The 22,180-nt window shown below is 36.5% G+C and overlaps 1 protein-coding gene across 7 annotated transcripts in view; it reads left to right on the forward strand.

The window, feature by feature from the left end:
* Positions 1 to 4,274: 4,274 nt before the first annotated feature.
* Positions 4,275 to 22,180, forward strand: part of TMEM260 (transmembrane protein 260) — a 78,416-nt gene continuing 60,510 nt past the window's right edge. For 6 of the 7 annotated variants that reach the window (XM_063651640.1, XM_054447813.2, XM_063651636.1 and 3 more), the window contains exons 1-3: positions 4,466 to 4,779; positions 9,697 to 9,728; positions 10,458 to 10,609. In XM_063651640.1, coding sequence (XP_063507710.1) covers positions 4,620 to 4,779; positions 9,697 to 9,728; positions 10,458 to 10,609 — 344 coding nt within the window. In that variant the 5' untranslated portion in view covers positions 4,466 to 4,619. Of the gene's footprint in view, positions 4,780 to 9,696; positions 9,729 to 10,457; positions 10,610 to 22,180 lie in introns of all 7 variants that reach the window. The other variant, XM_054447811.2, reaches the window with a different exon arrangement.

The following is a 22,180-nucleotide window of genomic DNA, read 5'->3' on the forward strand; positions in this document are numbered from 1 at the left end:
GAATGTGTCAACTTGGCTTCGCTACATTCCTCAGTTTTTCAATCAAACATGAATCTTGGTGTTGCTGTGATGGTATTTTGTAGATATGACTAAAGTTCATAATCAGTTGACTTTTTTTTTTTTTTTTTTCCTCGAAGCAGAGTCTTGCTCTGTCACCCAGGCTGGAGTGCAGTGGCGCGATCTTGGCTTACTGCAGCCTCTGCCTCCCAGGTTCAAGTGATTCTCATGCCTCAGCCTTCTGGGTAGCGGGAATTACAGGTAAACACCACTACACGTGCCTTTTTTTTTTTTGTATTTTTAGTATTGATGGGGTTTCACCATGTTGGCCAGGCTGGTCTCGAACTCCTGGCCTCAAGTGATTCTCCCACCTTAGCCTCCCAAAGTGCTTGGTTTACAGCCATGAGCCACCACGCCCAGCCTCCGTTGTCTTCAAAACCGTGAGATTATCATAGTTAATCTGGTAGGCCTGATTCAATCAGTGGAAAGGCCTTAAGAGCAGGGATATGGGTCCCCTGATGAAGAAAAACTTCCACCTGTGTTCAACAGCTTTCTGCCATGCCCAAGAGTTCCAGTCTTCCCTTCCTGATGGCCTGTGCTATGGGCTTCAGAGTTACTTAGCCAGCCCTCACAATTACATAAGACAATTCCTTGCAATAAATTGTATCATGCATATCTCCTACTAGTTCTGTTTCTCTGGATGAATCCCAAATTATTTACATATTTTTCTGCTTTATGGTTTGTATTATAGTCGCTAACTCTAAGCCATCATAGAATGATGTAGAGCATAAACAATAAATCAATACTCCTTGTATGTCTTATTGGTCTGCCTCAGGATCAAGCCCAACCATTGCATGTTTACACATCATGTGTAAAGAGAGACATCATGAGGTCTCTCTCTTTATCTCTAACATTTTCTGTCTTCAACCCTTCTCTTCTGTCCTCCTCAGTCCCATCCTCTCCAATAACCTGTACATCTTTACTTCATCACTATCTCTCTCCAAGTACTCCCTTGAGTTACAAACAAAACAAGACATTGAAAAATCTTCATTTGACACTTCGATCCCTGTGAATTTTCATGCTATTTCTCTCTTTCCCTTCACTGCCAGACTTTTTGCAAATGTATTCTATTTTCATGGCTTCCATTTGCTCACTTCTTAGCCCTCTAGTACCTTGTTTCCATGTCCACTACTCTACTGAAGCTGACCTCTTGAACTTTCAAGGTTCAAATACCTCCAGGCCACCAAATCCAAACATGCAGAGCCCACTAGTTGCCCCTCAGTATCCATTCTCCCCTTCTTCCTTTGTAATAGAATTCTAGGCAAACTGTCCAGCTGAGAAGTCCATTTCGCAGCATCCTTTGCCCCTAGGAGTGACCTGTCATTCAATTTTGGCCAATTAGATGTAGCAAAATTGTGGAATAGCATGGAAGGGCCTGTTTGAGCGCTCTTTTTTTAAAAAGTTGGAGCAGGCCTTTCTCTTCCCATCCTTTCTTTTTCTTCCTCAAGAACAGATGTAATGTCTGGAGCATTAGCAGCCACCTTGGATCAATAGATGACCTTGAGAACGCAAGCTGAGTGGGATGGTGCAGAAAGATATGAGGACTTCAGCTTTGTCGCTAGTGGAATCAGGGAGTTGCCAAGCCAGTGGTAGACTGACTTCCTCCAGACTTCTGACTTCTTTTATATAAGAGAATGATTGTTTTAATGTTTAAGACACTGTAGCAGGATCTGTCACTAGTAGCTAAATACAATCCCTAATGGGTATATCAATGATCTCTGATTGTTCATGTATTCATTTATTACATAAATATTTGTTTAGCATCCATTTTGTGCCAGGCATCATTTTAAATATGGTGGAAATTAGACAAATTCCATCAGGTTTGACAGGCTATTTAGACATAGAAATGGAGAGGTCAGGGGCAGTTGGGTTTTTAAAAATAATCGGTCGCTAAAAAAGAGAAGCAGAGGAGGTAAAATTTTGAGAAATATTGCCCCATAGTTGCCCTTTAAAGCTTCGGTATGATCATCTCGGGAAAGAAGACAGACAGAAAAGTCTAGAACAGCCCAGGAATACTCCAGCATTTGGAGGACTGACAGAAGCAGAGCCAGGGCAGGGAGGCCACTGATAAAAGGAAAACCAAAGAGTGTGCTATCAATGAAGGCCAGAAAAGAAAATAATTCTGGGGAGGAAGGAATAGTCAGATGCTTACTGAGAGGTAGAGTCAGACACAAACAGAACTGGAAGTCCTTAATCTTCAAAGGAAAACAACCATGAAGCTCATGAAGCTTAGGCCTCACAGTTCCTCTCTAGCCCAGGCGTCTTCCAATATCTTGTGCCTAATTCTGTATCTGCAGTTTTATATCAGTTTGCTTACATATAATTCTCCAAGTTTTATACACTTGAGCTTCACAAAATCTAGACATGCCTCTCTTCATTGTCCTTTACCTCTCTGTAACATCCTGACCACATATACTTCATCGACTTTTCTTCTTCAGCTTCTGGTGATGCCTCATTCTCTTACACTGTTCTCTCCCCTTCTCCAGCCATTCCCTAAATGAAAATATGGGCTGACATTAGACCTCAACCTTGTTCTGTCTACACTATCCCCTTATCAAGTTAGCCATTTATATCATCCTTACACGAGCAACTCCTAAATTTGTACTTCCAGCACTGATCTCTACCTCCCAAACATGGACAAATAATTATTCCCCTCCAAAATAAAAAATTTTAAATAAAACTGGTCAGCAAAAGTGAAATGCATAAAAAAAGAAAGAAGTAGTATATGATTGACCCAGTCAGGGTTACTCATTGGCATGTTCTTTCAGCAAAGAAATAGAAGACAGCCTATCTTAGTTACCTATTGCTGATAACTAACAAATTACCCTGCATTTATCAACTTAAAACAACATTTATTATCTCGCAGTTTGTGTAGGACAGCAGTCTGGATGAGGTTTAGTTAGGTCCTCTGCTTCAGGGTCATCCACAGGCTGCAATCCAAGTCTTGACAGGAGTTATAGTTATCTCAAGGCTTATGTCGGGGAAGGACTCACTTCCTAGCTCCCTCACATGGTATTGCCTAGATTCAGTTCCTCTAAGGTTGTTGGACTGAGGGTCTCAGTTTATTGCCAGCTGTTGGCTAGAGGCCCCTCTCAGTTTCTTCTCATGTGGACCTTTCCACAGGGCAGCCTACACCATGGTAGGTGGCTTCATCAGAGAGAACAAGTGAGAGGACAAGAGGGAGTGCCAGCAAGATGAAAGTTAGTCTTTCATAACCTAATCTTGAAAGTGACACCCATCACTTTTGCCTTATTGTATTGATAGAAGCCAATCCTTAGGTTAAGCTCACACATAAGGGGAGCAGCTTATACAGGAAGTGAGTGAGGAGGCAGGGATATCTGGGAAGCCATTTTAGAAGCACTCTACCACACAGCCCCTCTTCTCCAGGAACTCACAGTACAAATGAGAAATTACCTGGAAAAGGCTGGAAATTGTATAAGTACCTGGAAAAGACTAAGGTGTGCTGGCCCCATGACCGTCAAGGTAGGTATATGTTACTCTATAGTTTAGTCACTGTGTCCCTATCAAATTGCGTGTAACACATTTGAGATTGTCACTGGTTTTCAGTGTGTCTTTGAGATATATTCTATGTGGGTTGCTCTCCTCCCCTCCCACTCCAGGATAATTGCTTTAATAATAAAACATAAGCTTAACAAGCTTAACTGCGCTGTTATGTGGTTGTCCTATTAACAGCCCCGATTCGTTTTTTTGCGTTACAGCTCATTGTAAAATATGGTGATTCAATTTCATTTTCCACTTTGTTGTGTTGAAAGCTCCGCAAAACACTCCTCTTCATTAAAATAGGAGACACCTTTATCATGGTTTGAGTTATCTGCATGAATACAGGAACTCAAATTTCCCGACTCATCTACAGAGTTTTCATTATGCTATGGAATGAAAAAAAAAAAAAGACGCACTAGCATATTCTAATCTCTCTAAAAATTACTCAGTGATTTAATAAGTAGCACACAGACTTATTGTAATTAGTCATAGTAACGTAGTAAATCGTAATAAATACATAATTACGATTAATGTATTTATTGGCTTACTTTGCACATACGGTAAATACACCACCCTTTGTTTTAGCACAGGTAGCGGCTCCTGGCTGATCGTGGCCCTTTTGTGCAGTTCCACCCCGCACCGTAGGGGGCAGGAGCAGCCCTTCCTCGCTCGCGGTTTTCGACGTTGCTTTGGTCTCTGTCAGACCCAACCAAGTCAGTATAAAAGGGGGAATAGCCATGGAGACGGTAGGCCTGTGGCCGGGCTTGCTTTTTAAAGGGAAAGCTCTCCCGGTGATTAGGAACCTTAAATCACATTATAAGTAGGTGAACGCCAATGCGTGGTATACTGCGGGAAAACTCCCAGGGCCTGGCTCAAGGGAGGCCTGGCATTTTCTTCTCCCCGCGCTCAGGCGGAGAAAGGTGCGGTCCAACCCGCGGAGGCTCGACCCGGAAGCCTTCGTGGCCGCCGCACGAGCTCCGCTCGTCTCTTGTCTGGGGAGCTACGTGTCGCACCGGGTTTTTGGGCCGGCCGTGTTCTCCTCCCTCGGTCGCCACTGGCCCATGAGTCCCCATGGCGACGGCAGGGGCCAGGCCCGGGGGCGGGCAGTCGGAGTGGGGCTGCGGCACTCCGGGGGCATCCGCGGCGGCATGGCCGTGTTCGCTGCCGTGGCCGCAGTGTTCACCCTCACCCTGCCCCCCTCGGTACCGGGGGGAGACTCCGGTAAAGTACTCGCAGGGTTGCCCCTTCTGTCCCTCTCCCCTGGTCCCAGAACGGGCAGGGTCTGCTTCTGGCTCCTGCTCTTGGCATTCGGTCTGGCCAGCTCTGGGCCTCCATCCGCCTGCCTGTGCACAGCGCTCTATTGTGTGTTCCAGAGCCCACTTCTGTTTCCATTCCTGTCGTTGTGGTTTCTTTAGTTCTCAGGCTTTCGAGATGGGGCTTATTGTTGGTTTCGCCTGGTGGGGCTTATCGACCTCTCCACTTCCCCAGATCTTTTTTCCTGGTCCTGAGTATTTACTTTCAGTGTTTTTTCAGTCCACAGATGTTAGTCACCGAGTCCTTATTATGTTTCAAACAAAAGAACAGTATTGGCGAACAGATAATTGCGAGTGTTCCAGTGCAGTTAGACAATACACAAGTTAATGAATAAACAGCATATTAACTGGTGATAAGTTGTGGAGACAGTAAGTAGGAGGGAAATATGATTGAGAGTGGGGGTAAGTAGTGGGTCCTTCCGAATGGCTATTCAGGAAAGACCTCTGAAGAGGTGGTGGTTTAGTTGAAACCTGAATATTGAGAAGGAGATAGCCATGCAGAATATTTGCAGGAGAACTTTTAAAAAGGTGGAAGCCAGGTGCGGCTGTTTCTGTGAAAAAGAAAAGCATGACTCATTGGCCCTTTAAATCACACTAATTGTTTTGTATTTGATGCAAGAAACAAGATCCATGTTTTGTTTTTGGATTCAATAATGCCATATCATGGCCAGTAATTGTGTCAGAATAGTGCTGTAATTTCAGGTGGTGAACCTATGGACTGAAGAAGCAGTTTTTGCTGCATCACCGGTGATCCCCAAATTGAGCAGCTTAAACAGCAAACGTTTATCTAATCTCCCGTTTCTGTAAATCAGGAATCTGGATGCCGTTTAAGCTAGATGCTCGTACTCAGAACAAGGTTGCTGTCATGGTGTGCGATGGGGCTGCGGTCTTCTTAAGGCTCAATTTGGGGAGAAACGCAATCTAGTTCTTTGCTATGTGGGTCTCCATAAGTTAACTGACTTCTGTCAAGAAAAAGATGAAGGACACCTGTCTATCCGACACCTCTGTCATTTTGTAACCTAATACTGTAAGTGATATACCACTTCTCCATTTTATTCCTGGAACTTCGTTAGTAAACCCAACCCATATTCAAGGGGGAAGGATTACACAGGTGAGAATACCAGGAGTTGGGGATTAGTGGCGATCATATTTAGGGCTGCCTACCACATTGAAGATCCTTGATGTTCCATCTTCCAATTGTTACCTTTTTTCTTTCAGGTCCTGTTGCACAAGTAGGGATAGTGTTTCATTCGTGTAGTAGGGAGTTTCTGTACCGTGTTACCAAGATTGGTATTTCATAATGGAAGTAACTTTATAGTTGTGAGAGTTTTGGTGCTGGAGAGCATTATTCAGAGGTTAGGTAGTTCTGTTACTTGTAAAAAAATAAGATTGACAGCTACTTATGGTTGGTTGAGTGTGAAGGATGGGAGTGAGATTTATAATAACTGACGTTTGTTGGGCACTTACTATGTGCCAGGCACTGTTCCAAGTGCTTTATATGGGTTGTTGTTTTAACCCTACCAGCTACCCTTAGAAGTAGGTGCAATTATTATTTTCCTTTTATAAATGAGAAAACTAAGGCCCAAAGTCACACAGAGTAGAGAAATCAGGAAAAGAACCCAAGTATGTTGACTTCACAATATGCCCCCTTAACCTCTACTTTTCGTCAAAACATTTCATGAAATTCTTTTCTAAATCCACCATCACATATGTAGTGATATTTAAAATTTATTTAAAATCATGATTATTGCCTTGCCTTTATTAATACTGTATTTTATTTTTTCCCAAAAGAATAAAGTTGTGTATTCAGCTTGAGTTACCAGACTTTAGGTGCTTTAATTTTGTTTGGTTTGATGTTAAATAGTGGTTACTTCTAATATTTTTATGTTCATTTTTGGGAATGATAAACTGTTTTCCAAGTATATGCCAATATAGAAAATTTGCTTTATCGTATATTTGATAATTGTGTTTACATGTTGAATGTACTATTCTTGAATGTTTATGAATTATATTTTCATCAATAAACAGAACACATCTCAAAACCAGTATAAAGCATGTATTCTTCTTCCTGATAAGTCTTACATTTTACTCCATAGATTCATCACATTGTGTGGTCTTGCCAAAATTATTCTTTGTACCACTTGACACACATAGTTCATTTATGGGCGGAGTGCTCGTGGGGCTTTTCGGGGAGGGGGTAGGAGTCTGGCCTTCACTAAATTAGTTTGTACGTGAGTTTATTTCAAAGATACTGTCTTTAACAGATGTGATGTGTGACAGTGTAGTCTAATTAATATTGAGAAGTATGATATAAAGGGAGCTGGTTTTTGTAAAGGTTAAGCATCTGCTGACAACTCTGGGCTTGCCATTAGTTTGTATTGCAGACAGCAAAGCTGTGGTTCTCAGACTGGAACGTACTTCAGAATTACCTGGGACACTTGAGCCCCCAGTGCCAGTGGGGCTTAGTAGATTATGGAATTTGGAGGTATGGGCAAGGAATCATCATTTTTAAAAAGCAGATTAATTCTGATGCAGGTAGACACAACTCTGAGGAACCTTTCGTGTAAAGGGTTGGGAGAAACTCGGGAGCTCGAGGTTTTTTTACTATTCACTTCCTCTTCTCTATCACAATCAATTTAAGAGTAGTATTTCCCTTTAGATCTGTATCAAGGTTACATTTAGAGACTTTAAATGGGGACATCTTTTCTATTTCGATTTTAGTTTAACATTTGATAAGAATTGATGAAAGTTTGTCACATTCCAGATTTATCTTTATAGCAGCAGAACTCTGGCAAATAATAACAGCACACTGACTTTTCCAGGGTAAAAAGAAGTTAGAGAAAAATAGCCTATTTTTCTTAATGTTAAATGTAATTCTGAATACATTTTAAATGGAGGAGAATGAATAGTGACCTTTGAAATTTTGAACTTATGGTGGCTTTGTCACAAAAAGATTACAAGAACAAAAAAATCAAAAATAGTTTGGAGCTAAAGACTTAAGAGCTAATCCATTATGGAGTAAACTAAAATCATATCCTTTACAGTAGTTAACAAAGGGAACAGTTCTTTGAGACATTGTGAGACCATAAACTATTTAAAAAGAAGCGTTTAGGGTATAAAATGTGCTGGTTTCTAAGGTGCTCTTGAATATCTCTTAACAAATGTCCTTAAGTAATTGACTTAATCTGTCTCCAGGTGCCCTTATAAGGCTTCCATGATGCAGTCACCTAAGACTGGGGTGTCTTAGTAGCAAGGATGACAATGTGATGTGTCTTTTTGTTAACCTCTGTGTGTATGGCTTGAATTGATGCTTTGTGTGTGGCCAGAGGGGAGAGGTGGTGGTATCCTGGCACGATCGTGAAATGGATAGGATAATGTTTTTAAACTTAGTGGGAGAGAGAAATGAAAACCAACCAGAATATAAGGCCATCTAAAGTGCTAAATAGACTCAAGCAGGTTCTATGGAGGAGGAAGAAGTGATTAATTCTGATGGGGAGGCTAGGGAAGCAGGTGTCTAAGGAAAGGTTACCGAGAAGGTGGCAATTGAACTTGGCCTTGAAGGATTTAGGGGGAGAATGCTAGGGAAAATATTCCAGGGTGAGAAAATGAGTGAGAAGAGGTGCAAAAGAGGACCACTCCAGAGAAACAGTGGGTAATCAGATTTGGCTGGAGGGAACATAGGCTTCATGGATATAAGCCTAGAAAAGGGACCTTGAAACCATAGAAAGCTTGAACGTCATGCTGAGGAATCTGAACTTCATTCAGTAAGCAGAGAGCAGCCACTGAGAAATTTTAGACTAGGGATGCAATCCAGCCTTTTGTGTGTGTGTGTGTGTGTGTGTGTGTGTGTGTGTGTGTTTAGGGGCATGGGGGAAGGCAGGTGTTGATTATAAGTGATTTCAGTATGAAGATGAACTGAAGCAGGATTGGTCAAGTCTGTTGCCGTAGTCCAGGCCAGAGAGAGTAAAGGTCTAAATTGTAGCTGGGACAGAAATTAAAAGCAGAGTATTGCTATCTATGAAAAGATAGGAAGTGGACAGTAGTACATTTCCTAATAGGTACTAGTAACTTTCATAAGTCATTCATCAATATCGATTCCTTACATTGTATGGTACTACAGTGTACAGGGATGAGTCAGAAATAGTCCCTGTGCTCTGAATATGTAAAAGGTTAACAAATAGGCATCAAATTACTGCATCATAATTTTAGAAATAGTCACTAATGGTGAGGAACTATAAAGGACTATGTAAAGAATATTATTTAATGGTTTGAAAAAATGTCTTACAGAGGACCTTACCGAAATAACCTGGAGTTAATAAACACTTGGAAATCATTTAAAGATATCCAGTGCAATTAATGTGGAGAAGATACCCAAATGCCAGTTTTAGGGTAGTATGGGACATTTTATGGAGTGTCCAAACCTCAGATGTCTGCACATTTTACCTTACCATAAGGTTGCATCTTTATAGACTTTCGTGCTAATTTCTTGAGGGATAATAAAGCCTATTACACTAATGCTCCAACAGTATTTGTATATTTGCAAGTGGATACAACTTTCAAGAGCCAAAATAAGAATTTTTTAAAGACCAGAATTTACCTATATTTCCACTGACCACTTGTTAAAGACTATCAAAGATAGTTTGTTCAATAAGACCTAAGGGAGAAAATATTCTTAGACTATTTCATGCTGTTAAATCTCTACAGATTTACAGTTTTATCCAGTCAAATTAATGCAAAACCCCAATGCAAGCATTTGGATTTTGAAAACTTTGGAGGAGTGTCATTCTCTAATAGTAATTATTGGTTTTACATTATTTTTTCACAGGGGAACTGATCACAGCCGCACATGAGCTTGGAGTAAGTATTAGTTTTATTGTTTAATCAATGCTCTCATTAACAGTTTTAGGAATTAAGAAAGTTTAATTAAGCATGGAGTAAAGTAGATTAATTTATTTTCAAACCCCAGTTTTTAGTAACTTATAAGTACAGTACGTGACAATTTACTTTAAGTTTTAAATCCAATTAAACTAAATTATAAAGCAAAGCCTTTACTATATATACAGTAGCTGCCTTATTATCACCCCAAATTTTGTATAAGCTGTGGAGAATAAAATAAATCGGGTTAACAGTTTTAATAAGTTTATTATTTAATAAACTTTATTATGGTGCATGATCCCTTTAGGCAAGACCTTACGACTGTCAGCGTGGTGGTAATCCGATAGCAGTGTGGTCTTTCAACTTTCTAACCAATAAGATATTTCAGAACCTGCTTTTTTTCAATAGCCTTTTAAATGACCCTAATGTACTGTGAACCCAGAGAACAAACTGCTTAAGAACTGACAATGAAATATGTCACCCTTTCTCTGGGTGACGCACCATGTGATAGACGCTGCCAAATCCACTAAAGAAAATATTTATTTGTATTGCCTCAAGAGGATTACAATAGAAAACCACTATTCAAACATTTAGTCATTGGTGCCTAATCTTTATAGTTGCTTGAGAAAAGGGCTACTTTTCAATTAAGGCCTGTGTGACTCTTCCCTTTCCTAGATGAAAACCTTCTAACTGTTGCTAATTTTTCCGTAGGTTGCCCATCCTCCTGGCTATCCTTTGTTCACGCTGGTGGCTAAACTGGCAATTACACTGTTTCCTTTTGGTTCAATTGCCTACCGCGTCAATCTTCTCTGTGGCTTATTTGGAGCAGTAGCTGCATCATTACTTTTTTTCACCGTTTTCAGGTAAAGTAGTTGATTAGTTAAAATTAATTTTGAGCAGTTGGAGATGTAGATTTCTTACGGCTCAAGTACATACATTAAAAAAATCTTTTGTTGCTTGGTTTCCCTAACACATGTGATTTCACTTTCTTAATGTATAATAATTTCATATGCATTTGACCCCTCAAATGATTACACAGTTGGTTTTGTTTCATACAATGGAATGAAGGTGTCACCAGTTCATTATCACAATTCTCTGATTAGGCAGAACTAATGAGGTTTGTCATTTTATGAAGATGCAGATGGGTGAGTTTAATTCAACAATATGAGGTTCGTCTTTTGGTAAATGGTAAATATCATTTAATTACTCACAGTATTGCTGACCGGCAGCTGCCTATCAGGTGCAGGGCTAATATCTAATTATATTGTATTCTAAATATGAACATGTTGTATACTTTTTGAAATGAGGATATTAACTGAGGAAATCAATTTGGGATGTGGTTTTAGTAAGGTTTCACTCTGCTCCGTTATGGCTGTAGGAAAGGTAGGCAAATTAGATCCCAAGTAATTCATTGATAGAAGACTTTCTTAGTTTGGAAGGCTACCCTGCTTTTAAAACATTGGTCATTAGTTTAGAATGCTGGTAACCCATTTGTCTTTGATGTTTCTGTCTCCTTCATTCTTAACTCAGTGCATCCTGTACCTAAGAGGATTATAGTGAAAAATACAAATTACACTTTCTGCAAAAGGAAAAACCAAATTAAAACACTTCTTCTAAAAACTTTTGCATGTCTTATTATAAAACAAATGATTTCTGTAGGTAAATATAATTTGAATAGGTACAGTTTCAAATGTCTTTTTTGGAGACCAATATTTTTATTTGTGTTAAAGTCATAACACAAATGACTTTTAGCTAAATTCTAAATTCTCTTTTAATTATTTATAGAAAGATAAAAGTTAGTATAACTGTAACTCTGAAGTTTACTTTTGATCTGTATGTGAAACAGCTTTCAGATTCAAGTATTATAACTGTTGGTCTTTTCCCAAATTGTTATATTACTAAATTTGTTATTTTAGTCTTTGTGAAATATTTAAAATAATGTTTCTGCTTAGATTCATTAGTACTATTAATATTTTTCTTTTTCTCAATGGTTAGGATAATTTTTATTAGAATTGTTCCTTCTGAGTCTTTTGTAATTAAGAATCTGTCAGTATTTCCACTGAGAGAAAAAGTGTTTTTTGTTTTTAAATATCTAGGTTGAACGGGAACTTCCTTGTTCTGTATTGAATGAGTACATTATTAATTTTCACAAGATACTTTAGAACAAAAACATTTAAAGAAGACTAATATATTCATTTTGATAGTCTGTATTTTAGATCTTTTATGTAACATATACATATATTTAAATGTTATGTGGCTATAAATAGCTCTTTGTGCAAGTAAAGGGATTCATTTTCTAAAACTTTTCTGTGTTTTTCAATATTATTAATTGTTGATACCATTCCATATGAGAACCACTGTAAAAATCATAAATAAAAATCTTAAAAATTTACAGAATCTGGATAGCTCTGGACAGTACTTTTCTTTAAAAATAGCTTTTATTAATTATTACGATTGATTATAATGGTTTAGATTAGCACACTAGCCTATAACGCTTTTCTTTTAATATGCATGGCTAATGATATATTTTATACTTGCTGACATGTGCTTTAAATTCAATCTCTTAATATGACTAAATTAGGTATTTGAGTGGTTTTAATGATATAGTATGTGCTTTGGAAAAGTTGCTTTCTTTCAGAAAAGGGATCTAACAATATTATCTCTTACATAATTTTAATATGAAAATACTTCATTATTTTGAATACAAATAATTGACAAGGTACATGTCATTTGGGAATAACCTAGTTCAAGTGGCAAATCTGTTTTGTCAAACAATAGACACCCTTCAAAAAGGAGAAGCCATCTCTATGGTAATAGGACTAACAGTAGCCTATTGATTGAGTGGAAGAAGACATTATACAATGTCAGCTGGCTTGTTACAATTTCATTTGCTGTATGACCTGAACTTAACCTTTAAAACCTTTCTTCTGTGAATATAAACCCAACAGCAGGACGCAGTTTTTGTACAACCATTACAGTGATGGCTTTTTTCCTGTCCCAGTGTACAGTAAATGTGTTTCTTTGCAGGTTGACTCCCTTATCAGAATTTGTTTAGGAGACATTTCACTACTTTATTCATTTACAAACCAAATCATCATTCTGTTTTGTTGTTGAATATTGAAGGGTTTTGATTCAGGAAACAGTTTTATTCTTTCTTTCCCCCATCACTTGAGAGACCATTACTGTACATGTAGGATTAGTGCTGACTGGTGTGCAGTAAATTAATTCTTTTAACAGGTTTACGTTTTTTTCAGGTAATTGTTCACATAGCATTCACTATATTTAGCTCTTGGGGTGGACATAAAGACCTTCTGTACCTTTTAAACAAAGATTTTATTTCAAAAGCAAATTTATGTTTAAATGTGTTGATGTAAAAAGCTCCATTTTTTTCAGTAAACATGACTTAGATTGAAAGACCAATTTATTCGTTGTTTCCAATTACTATGTAATTTTTGCTTTTCTTGCATCTTTCTCTTGCTTTTAAAAGCTGTAAGATGTCATTAACACTGCATTTTTTGTCAATCTTTCCTAATGGTTGGCAAGAACTCATTTATATTTGCTTTGCTCTAATGTAGAAAGCATATGAGTAAAACAGCACATTGAAAGCCATATGTGTCACTGTAGTTTATTGAATTAAAAATAGTAAGATTGTGGCAGTTGTTTCTGTAAGTATTTATTTATATATTGTCCCCTTAAGGAGTATTTTTAAGCATGCATTATGTTAGGGGAGTTTAATCTAGTACATTTCATTTATATGAAATAGTAGTCATTTTATTAATGTGTACATCTGTGTTTCTAAGGCTGTAATATAGTTAGTGGTTTCTGGGAACTGGGGTTTTCTTTTTTAAGGCTATTAAAGTAAATGATTTTTAGATTTAATAGCATAGTATTTAAAGTGCCCTATTCTATTTGAAATTCACGAATCCTATTAGTATAAAAATTTAAAGTTATAGGTAATATAAATCATTAACATGAACACCATTTAACATTATTTAATGCTTGAATTTCAAAATTATTTTCTAGGAAATGTCAAACTAGGTCTTATTTACTGAATAAAGAAGGAGTACTGAAGTCACTATCATTAAACATCTATATTCTCATCCTTCATATGTTCCGGTATCACTAAAAGAGAAGGGAGCATGTTGATAGCATTGTATAAAAATTCTTTACCTCAGGGAAGATTTACATTGCTTATGATATCAGAGGAGGGTATATGTCGTGTCATTTATTTTGGTAGTTACAGTGCAGGGGATGTATTCTCAACAGGCCTGAGAGTCAGCCTATCCTTTTCAAACTATTACTGGCCAAATGGAACTATAGAATTCATTCCACAATATTTGTTGAAGACTCATGTGAATTGAAAGTAAAGCTCTTATTTTTATAATCAAAATTCAGTGCTTATTTTAAAGAAAGTAATACAAAGTTACTAACCATTAAATAGGCAGTTTTTCAAATATTTTTTCTAAAAGGTGTAGTTTCAGGAAACTCACATAAAAATACTTCCTAACATCATTAATATTGTGCAGTAAGACATCAGATCTCTTAATGTCAAGTAGATTACCTAGAATATAGGAATATTAATAATATTAAAGGTATATTGAAACTTTGCTTACTACAAAGAACGTATGATCAATTTCAGTAATCCTTAAATGTCTTCTGGCAGATTGTTTTGTGCCAGTATTTAACTCATGGATTTTGTAATTTTATAACTTATATATTTTTAAACATTGTGTTGCTGCTAAAAATTAATTTGATTAAATTTTAGAAGGCGAAGACTTGATTCTGAGCACTGTGTCTGCTATTCTTATAGCTTCAGTTAAGATTCCATTCAATAAAGAATAGAAAATTAAAATGCCATACCTTAGAGAATGCAGAATCTCTTGCCTAGGGGACATTTGGATTTTCCAGCTCAAAGAGTATTTTAGATTATTGCCATAGAGAATAATGTGAAGCTCTTCCTAATTTCAGAAGTAACTATGCATAAGTAACAAATGGTTACCAAGTTTTTGTAGTTGAAGAAGAATGGAAAGTACTGGAGCATTAATTTCCATTCAGGAGAATATCTGTCTTGATCCCTGGTTAATTGATCATATATTTCTCTCATACTTGTATTAAAATTGCATTGACTTAGACTGCTTAAGCATATTAAGAGCTTGGTTCATTTGCATTTTCTTATAAGTAGAGGGACATATTAGGCTCAAATAGCAGCGCTTCATTTTGAAGGGAAAAAAAGCAGGGCAAAAACTCTTTTTTAAGACTGTAGAGTCTTTTCTGACAGCTAGTCAGAGTTAGAATTAGTTCAAGGAAATGTTAATAATGCACTGCCTGGCCTAATCCCTTTGATATCACCAGGTATCCTCCTGTTCATGGGTTAATTGCTTTAAAAGCGAAGGCAATATTCTGAGCGGTGGGCCGCTTCACCTTTTCACAGCTGTTACCATTGAGTGACAACTAAATCCCATGTGTAAGATGAGGAAGAGCTCAATCTCCAATTGGGAGAAAATTTATGTAAACCACAATCCCTTCAGAATGTGCGGAAGTCATAGACTTTCTTGATTTACTCTGCTTTTCCCAGAAAGCTCTATTGTTCACTTTCCTAAGTCCCATCAACCCTTTGTAGCAGAATATCACAGCGGCAGCAGATAGCTTGAAATATATAAATGCTATCATAGCTCTGATTAATAGCAGTGCTTATGAGTCAAGTCTGATAACAGTGCAGCTCTCCACTCAATTTCAGATACTGCTAATGGAATCTGTCTTCTCCAATTGTAATATGAGAAGGCCTAATTTGCCATGGAGCTTGGAGCTGTCACCAGTAGGGGATTGTGGGGTCAGATGGGAGCTGCCAGGTTTTTGCCCTGCAGCTTGTATCTCTCACTTTGAATAGAGCAGCCCCCTGCCTGCCAGTTAGCTGATAGGCCGCCGTGGGGTTTATGCCACTATATACAATAGGAAAGGGCTACATAGGCTGACTTTATAATTGTGAAGCTAGCTCATATTTGCACAGCTACTGTGCTGCATAATTTCTAATAAGTGGTTTTAACAAATGTCAGATTATGAAAAGTTTCCTCAATTACAAAAACTTATAAAACACTTAAATTGCTAAATCTGTTTCCTGCCGAGATTTTGCCACTGGAACTAGTCATCAGTTATTACGGTTGTAATAATAAACGCACATATTTCTTTAAATTACAAATAAAATTATAGATCATAACTCATATAGATTTGGTGCTTTTCAAAGCCATAAAAATAGAAAATAGTCTTAATGAATTGAGATATTAAGATACACTTCATAACTTTGCATAAGACTACTTAATATTAAATCTGTATTGTTTATTAAGTTGGTTAGTATTGCTGATGAAAGTAGTTTAATACTCTCATTCTGTTGACTTTAGTTATTTGGATGTTTTACATTGACTTCCTATACTTTTAGTATCTTAACATTGTAAGAATTACGTAGCGTCTTCTAAGTTTTCAGTTAAAAAGGAATTAGCGTGATGATATGCCTTGGCCGGTGCCTTTGAGAATACTCTGATGGAATATCCTTTTGACCAATTTCAGTCTTGCTACTGAATGCAAAATACATTTTGAAGATTGAGTAACAAACTAATCTTGAGGTTTTATATGTTTTTATACATTTTAAGCAAAATTGACTGAAATATGTAATTGGGGAGTTATTTTAAACCAGGCTGTACCATTGTGCAAGTTACCTGGCATACTGTGAAAACTTAGTAAAACGTGAAGTAAATTGCAGTTGTTCCTATAAAGCCTAGTTGAATGTTTTCTTCCACATATTCAGGAATAATTTGATGGAGTATAATAAAATGAATTGTTTTAAACTTTAAATAGCTTTATCGTTTAATAGCTAATGCACAACTCTTAATTCTAATGGAAATTGTGTGATTACCTTTTATTTATGGGAGCTATTCCTAACCTTACTCCCTGCATTTCAGTTGTGCTTTTTAACTTTTTGAAGGCTTTAAATTTTTTACTCTAATTTTATGTAGTGGTTTTGAATCAGGATTAATACTTTATACTTTTCCTTTTAGAGTACTGGTAGTCAATATTTATATAGCTGAAAATTCTGAGTAAAACAGTTCTCCTTTTGATCAAACCTCATGAAGTAGAACTAACCTTAGTAAGTTTTTATCTGGAATGACAGTAAATTTTTCTAAAATGTGGAAGAAAGGACTTATTTGCAAATTCATTAAAGATGGAAATATTTTAAATTTTTTTAGGTTCAGTGGTGATGGCTTCACAGATGTACCTTTTATATCCTGTCGTAAATTATTGATTTATGTTCTTAGGTCTAAACTTGACAATGAAAAGATTTATATTCTACTGCTCTCTCAGTGGCCTCATTATATTATATTCCACTCAATATATTATATTCTACTGCTCTCTCACCTGGCACATGTTAGATACCCAGAACATATTTGTTAAAAGAATGTTGGGTGAGCTGCCACCAAAAGAAGGAGGCTTAGCAGAACTTAGGTTTTCAGTAACTTAGCTCCCTAGTTTGACCATTCTCCAGGTAGACTGGAGAGAGAAATGCATGGTGTTGATTATATGAATGAGCCTGAAGGGAACTTTTAAATCATTTTCATGACTAGGACCCAGAAAGATAAGAACGTGGAAGGATAAGGGTGGTAGATTTGCTGTTCATTTTATCCTCCTTTATCATACTTCTTCCCTGTAGTCAGCTGCACTATTTTAGTTGTCACTATGAATTGACACTAATAGTAATTTATTAAGCAATAACGTTCAGATGCTGCACTGTGGCCTGCCCAGTCAAATTCCACTTCAAGTAGGAATTCTCACTACACTCAGTATAGACGTAGGGCAGTGTACCTTCTGTGTTGGGTTCTTTGCATGCAAGTAGCACTGAAGACAAATATATTCATGAATTTTATGAGGCATGTCAAATGTGTGTTCGGAAAGAATTTCAGGTTTCTGTTATTTGCCTTTTGATTAAGGGTTAGACAAACATGTGACTACACATGAAAATCAAATACTGTGTAGTGGAAAGAAAAATATACCTTATCAATAGCAAACCTGTGTCAATGGTGTAAATTGTAACCTCGTGATTTATCCATTGTGTCAACAGAGGAATAGTATTCCATCAGTGAGAAAACTACTATGCAATCAGTACCTTTCTTAGGAATCTTATCTGGGTCTCATGAATTTTGGGGACCAAAAAAAAGAAGACAGTTATGTTTTAAGCAGAGAATTCTGATGCTCACATTTGATGCTTAATAGCATCACATCATCCTTACTCCAGTGGAGAATTTCTGTCATTTGCATGATCTGGGTGAGATTTTAAACACTTGACTGCGTTTCCCATACTATCTATCATACTCTTGGTGTGTCTTTTTTTGTTGACTAAACACTGTGCTCTCTTGGAATGTGAACTACATGGTTTTATTGTTAACCTAAGTAAAAAGCAATCAGGAAGATTTATCTACTTCAAATATACTGTAAAGTATATTTTTATATGAAGTATAAAATTATTTATATAAAACAAAATGTACTTCAATGACTTTTGGGTTTGATATTTTGAATAATCTATATCAGTGCTTTCCCCCATTATTATGAGATCTTAGAATTAAGTTTACCTCTCTAACAGTGTAAAAACTTGATTTTGATTATTGGTATTGACAGGTATCTTTTATAATACAAGGGTTGTGTTATTAAAATGATCATAGTGGTGTTTGAAGATTGTGATCTTTTCCTCATATGACCTAATATGATTTTTATCTTTCTATAAGTCAGATTAGATGATTAAAATATGTATTTCATTTGAAGGAATACCTCATTTGACCTTGCTCTATTGGGGCTCTGTAAGAATTAGATTGAGAATGGAAAACATTTTTTTTCTCATATCTAATTTATCATAAAGTGTTCTCAAGTTAAAATAGAAAATAGTTTAAACTATTAGCCATATATTTGTGAGTTCTGGTGAAAAGAGTTCTCATTTATTCACAACCTCATTTGAATTTCTCTTTTGCTTTTAGTTTGGTTGAAGTAATAATCAATTTCAGTGGGAAAAAAATGTCTTTTCACTTTAATGGGCTAATTTTAAGATTCTACTTTAGCATGTTATTAACTCTTTAGTTGCTTTTTAAAAATAATAAGCATATTTGTTCAAAAGAATAAAATGGAAATTGAAAATAGGTCTCCTGGATTGCCAAGTGAAAACACAATCATGTTTTTGATTATGTCATTTTTATTTGAAAAAAATCATCAGACTTACTCTACGGGTAGACGACAATTGTTTATCTTATTTTGGGTGTAGTTTTATTTACAGTTCATCTGCACTTTAGACTTTATGGATTATACAAGATAGCTTGTTTTGTGAGCTCAGATTAACAATTTCATTTAAATCTCCTATTTAAATAATGTCAGGTTGGACATTCCTTCCATTTATTTTTAAAAGAAAGATTACTTAAATCAGAAATTTGGACTGCCAATTCATTTAATAGTATTGTATGCAAAAGATTTATGAATAATGTTTTGCTCTACTTATACAATTTAACTCTGCCAAAAAAATTTTAAATATATGTTGTAGTCTTTCCAGGGGAAAAATTTTTTTTATAGAGTATGTCTCCTGATTAGAGTTATTCCCAAAAAGAGATTGCAACTAACTTGTCTGATCACTCACTCACAGGTTCCCTTCATTGGTAACGATGATAATTGGCCAGGATCATAAGATAATAAAGGCCCCAGTGATCAGAAAGGATAGTGGATTAATTGGAAGCTCTAGGAATTCTGTAAACTCATAGGAAAATTGCTTTCTTTTAAACTCATACTAAACAGATGATAAAAGTGCTTCTCAGTAATCTCTCTTAGCAAGTGTAAGACTAGATATGCCTTCAGATATATTTGTTGTTATGATTTTTGTAGCATCACATCCTCATTTGAATTTCTGCACAGGTAAAAAAAAACCTTCTGCACATTTAACTTTTTATTTCTAGCTCCAATATGTAGTGTCTTATTGATATGGAGGGTTCATTGTTGTTTGGCTCAATAAAATATAAAATGGGAAATTTGATGTGTTTTGTTTGAAATTTCACAAAAGTTTGAGAAAATTAAGGAACTTTCTTTACAAATCAATGTGTGAAAGGCAATATGAGTAACTGTGAACCTATATTTTATTTTATTTTCTTTTTTGGAGTCAAGGGTATCACTCTGTCACCCAGGCCAGAGTACAGTGATGCTATCATAGCTCACTGCAGCCTCAACCTCCTGGGCTCAAGCCATCCTCCTGCTTCAGCCTCCCACATAGCTGGGACTACAGGCATGTGCACCATGCCCAGCTAATTTTTATTTATTTTTATTTTTTAGTAGAGATGAAATCTCACTGTGTTGCCCAGGCTGGTTATGAACCCCCAAGCACAAGCAATCCTCTGCCTCAGCCTTGCAAAGTGCTGGGATTACAGGGATGAGCCACCACGCCCAGTCTATATTGTATTATTCTCTTTGAAATACTTATTTTATAGACAAGGAATAAAGTAATATGAAAATAAAAAGTTTTTAAAAATAAATTATTACTTCTATACCCTTGCCAAAAAGAATATTTAAACACTTGAATTAAGGTACAGAATGATAAAATAATATCCCTTGGTTTCTGGAAGATCTATCCATACAAACATCATTTTATTTAAGAAAAAAAATCAATGTAACAAGTTTAAAATGAATTCTTTAATTTTTCCCTTAATAGCATTTGTTACCAAGACACCATTTATATAATTGTAAAAGACAGCAATAATAAAGGACATGGCTCTTAAACAAAATTTACCCCAAGACCAAAACATCTTTTGTCTTAATTTTTTGCAGTTTAAAAAAATATTTCTTTCCAAATAATGGCATAAGTAATCTTATCAAACATTATTTGAAAATGTTTGGACTTACATTGAGGTCATTAGAAACCATTGCTACTTGGAGGGCATTAAAAACTACAAGTAAAGTATGTCTTAAATAATATATATATGGGAAACAACTAGTTTTTCAAAAAATCAAATAGTTTTTCTAGGGACACACACACATATATATGTGAGTGTGTGTGTGTGTATATATACATACACATACACATATATAGAGAGATATATTTTTAATTAAAAAATATATCAGGCCGGGTGCGGTGGCTCACGCCTGTAATCCCAGCACTTTGGGAGGCCAAAGCGGGCGGATCACCTGAGGTCAGGAGTTTGAGACTAGCCTCAACATGGAGAAACCCCATCTCTACTAAAAATACAAAATTAGCCAGGCGTGGTGGTGCATGCCTGTAATCCCAGCTACTCAGGAGGCTGAGGCAGGAGAATTGCTTGAACCTGAGAGGCGGAGGTTGTGGCGAGCCGAGATCGCACCGTTGCACTCCAGCACACCAATATGCTGACAGGTTATCCAATATTATCAATAGTCCAAAAATAATTTTTTGACTTTGTATTACATTATATAGAGGATTTTAAGTTCTTAAAATCTGGTTTCTTTATAGTGTTTTGATTAGGTTACAGTTAAAAATTTATATTCCTCAGGGTATTTTTTTAATAAATATAGAAATATCTATTTCATACCTATTTATTGCATTTAATTGGATGAGAACCTAGAGAAGGGGCAAGTATCCTAGTCTTAGAGAAAATATTTCAGGGAATACTTGCAAAAGACGATGCTTATACTGAGTTGTAAACAGTTACGTGGGATTTAGCAAAGTGAAGGCAAAACAGTGTTCCACATACAGGTTAAACATCCCTAATCAAAAAATCCGAAATCTAGAATGTTCCAAAATCTGCAACTTTTTGAATACTGACATGATGCCCAAAGGAAGTGCTCATTGGAGCATATTGGATTTCAGATTTTCTGATTAGAAATGTTCAACTGATATGTGTTCTTCAGATATTCCAAAATCTGAAAAAATCCAAAATTTGAAACACTTCTGGTCCCAGGCATTTCAGATGAGGGATCCTCAACCTGTATAGAGAACCTCATTTGCAAAGAAACCCCGAAGTGGAGAAACAGCTTTTAAGTATAGGGACTTGCAAGTCATTTAGTGTTGATGAAACATAAAGTTTGATGTGTTATGTTAAAAGACCAGATCATGAAAGGTTTTTTATGTCATGATGAGGGGCTTATATTATGTTTTATCATTCAAGGAGAGGTCATTAAAGGGTTGGAGTCAGAAATGTGAGGTCAGATGTTTTGAATCTCTTACTCTGTTGGCAATGGTGGGCATAGGACTGGGGGCAGATGGCTTACCATGTTGTTGGATTGGTTTGAGTCTGAGGTGATGATAATAGCTAAAATGGGATGGTGGTGGTATGGATGGAGGGAAGATTAGCTTTAAAAATTATTATGAAATGAAATTGGCAGGATGTGTTATTTTCGACAGAGAGAGAGAGAGAGAGAGGGAAAAGAAGCTTTGATGATCACTACCAGGT

The sequence above is a fragment of the Pongo pygmaeus genome, chromosome 15 (genome assembly GCF_028885625.2).
Source record: "Pongo pygmaeus isolate AG05252 chromosome 15, NHGRI_mPonPyg2-v2.0_pri, whole genome shotgun sequence".
Classification (NCBI taxonomy): Eukaryota; Metazoa; Chordata; class Mammalia; order Primates; family Hominidae; genus Pongo; species Pongo pygmaeus.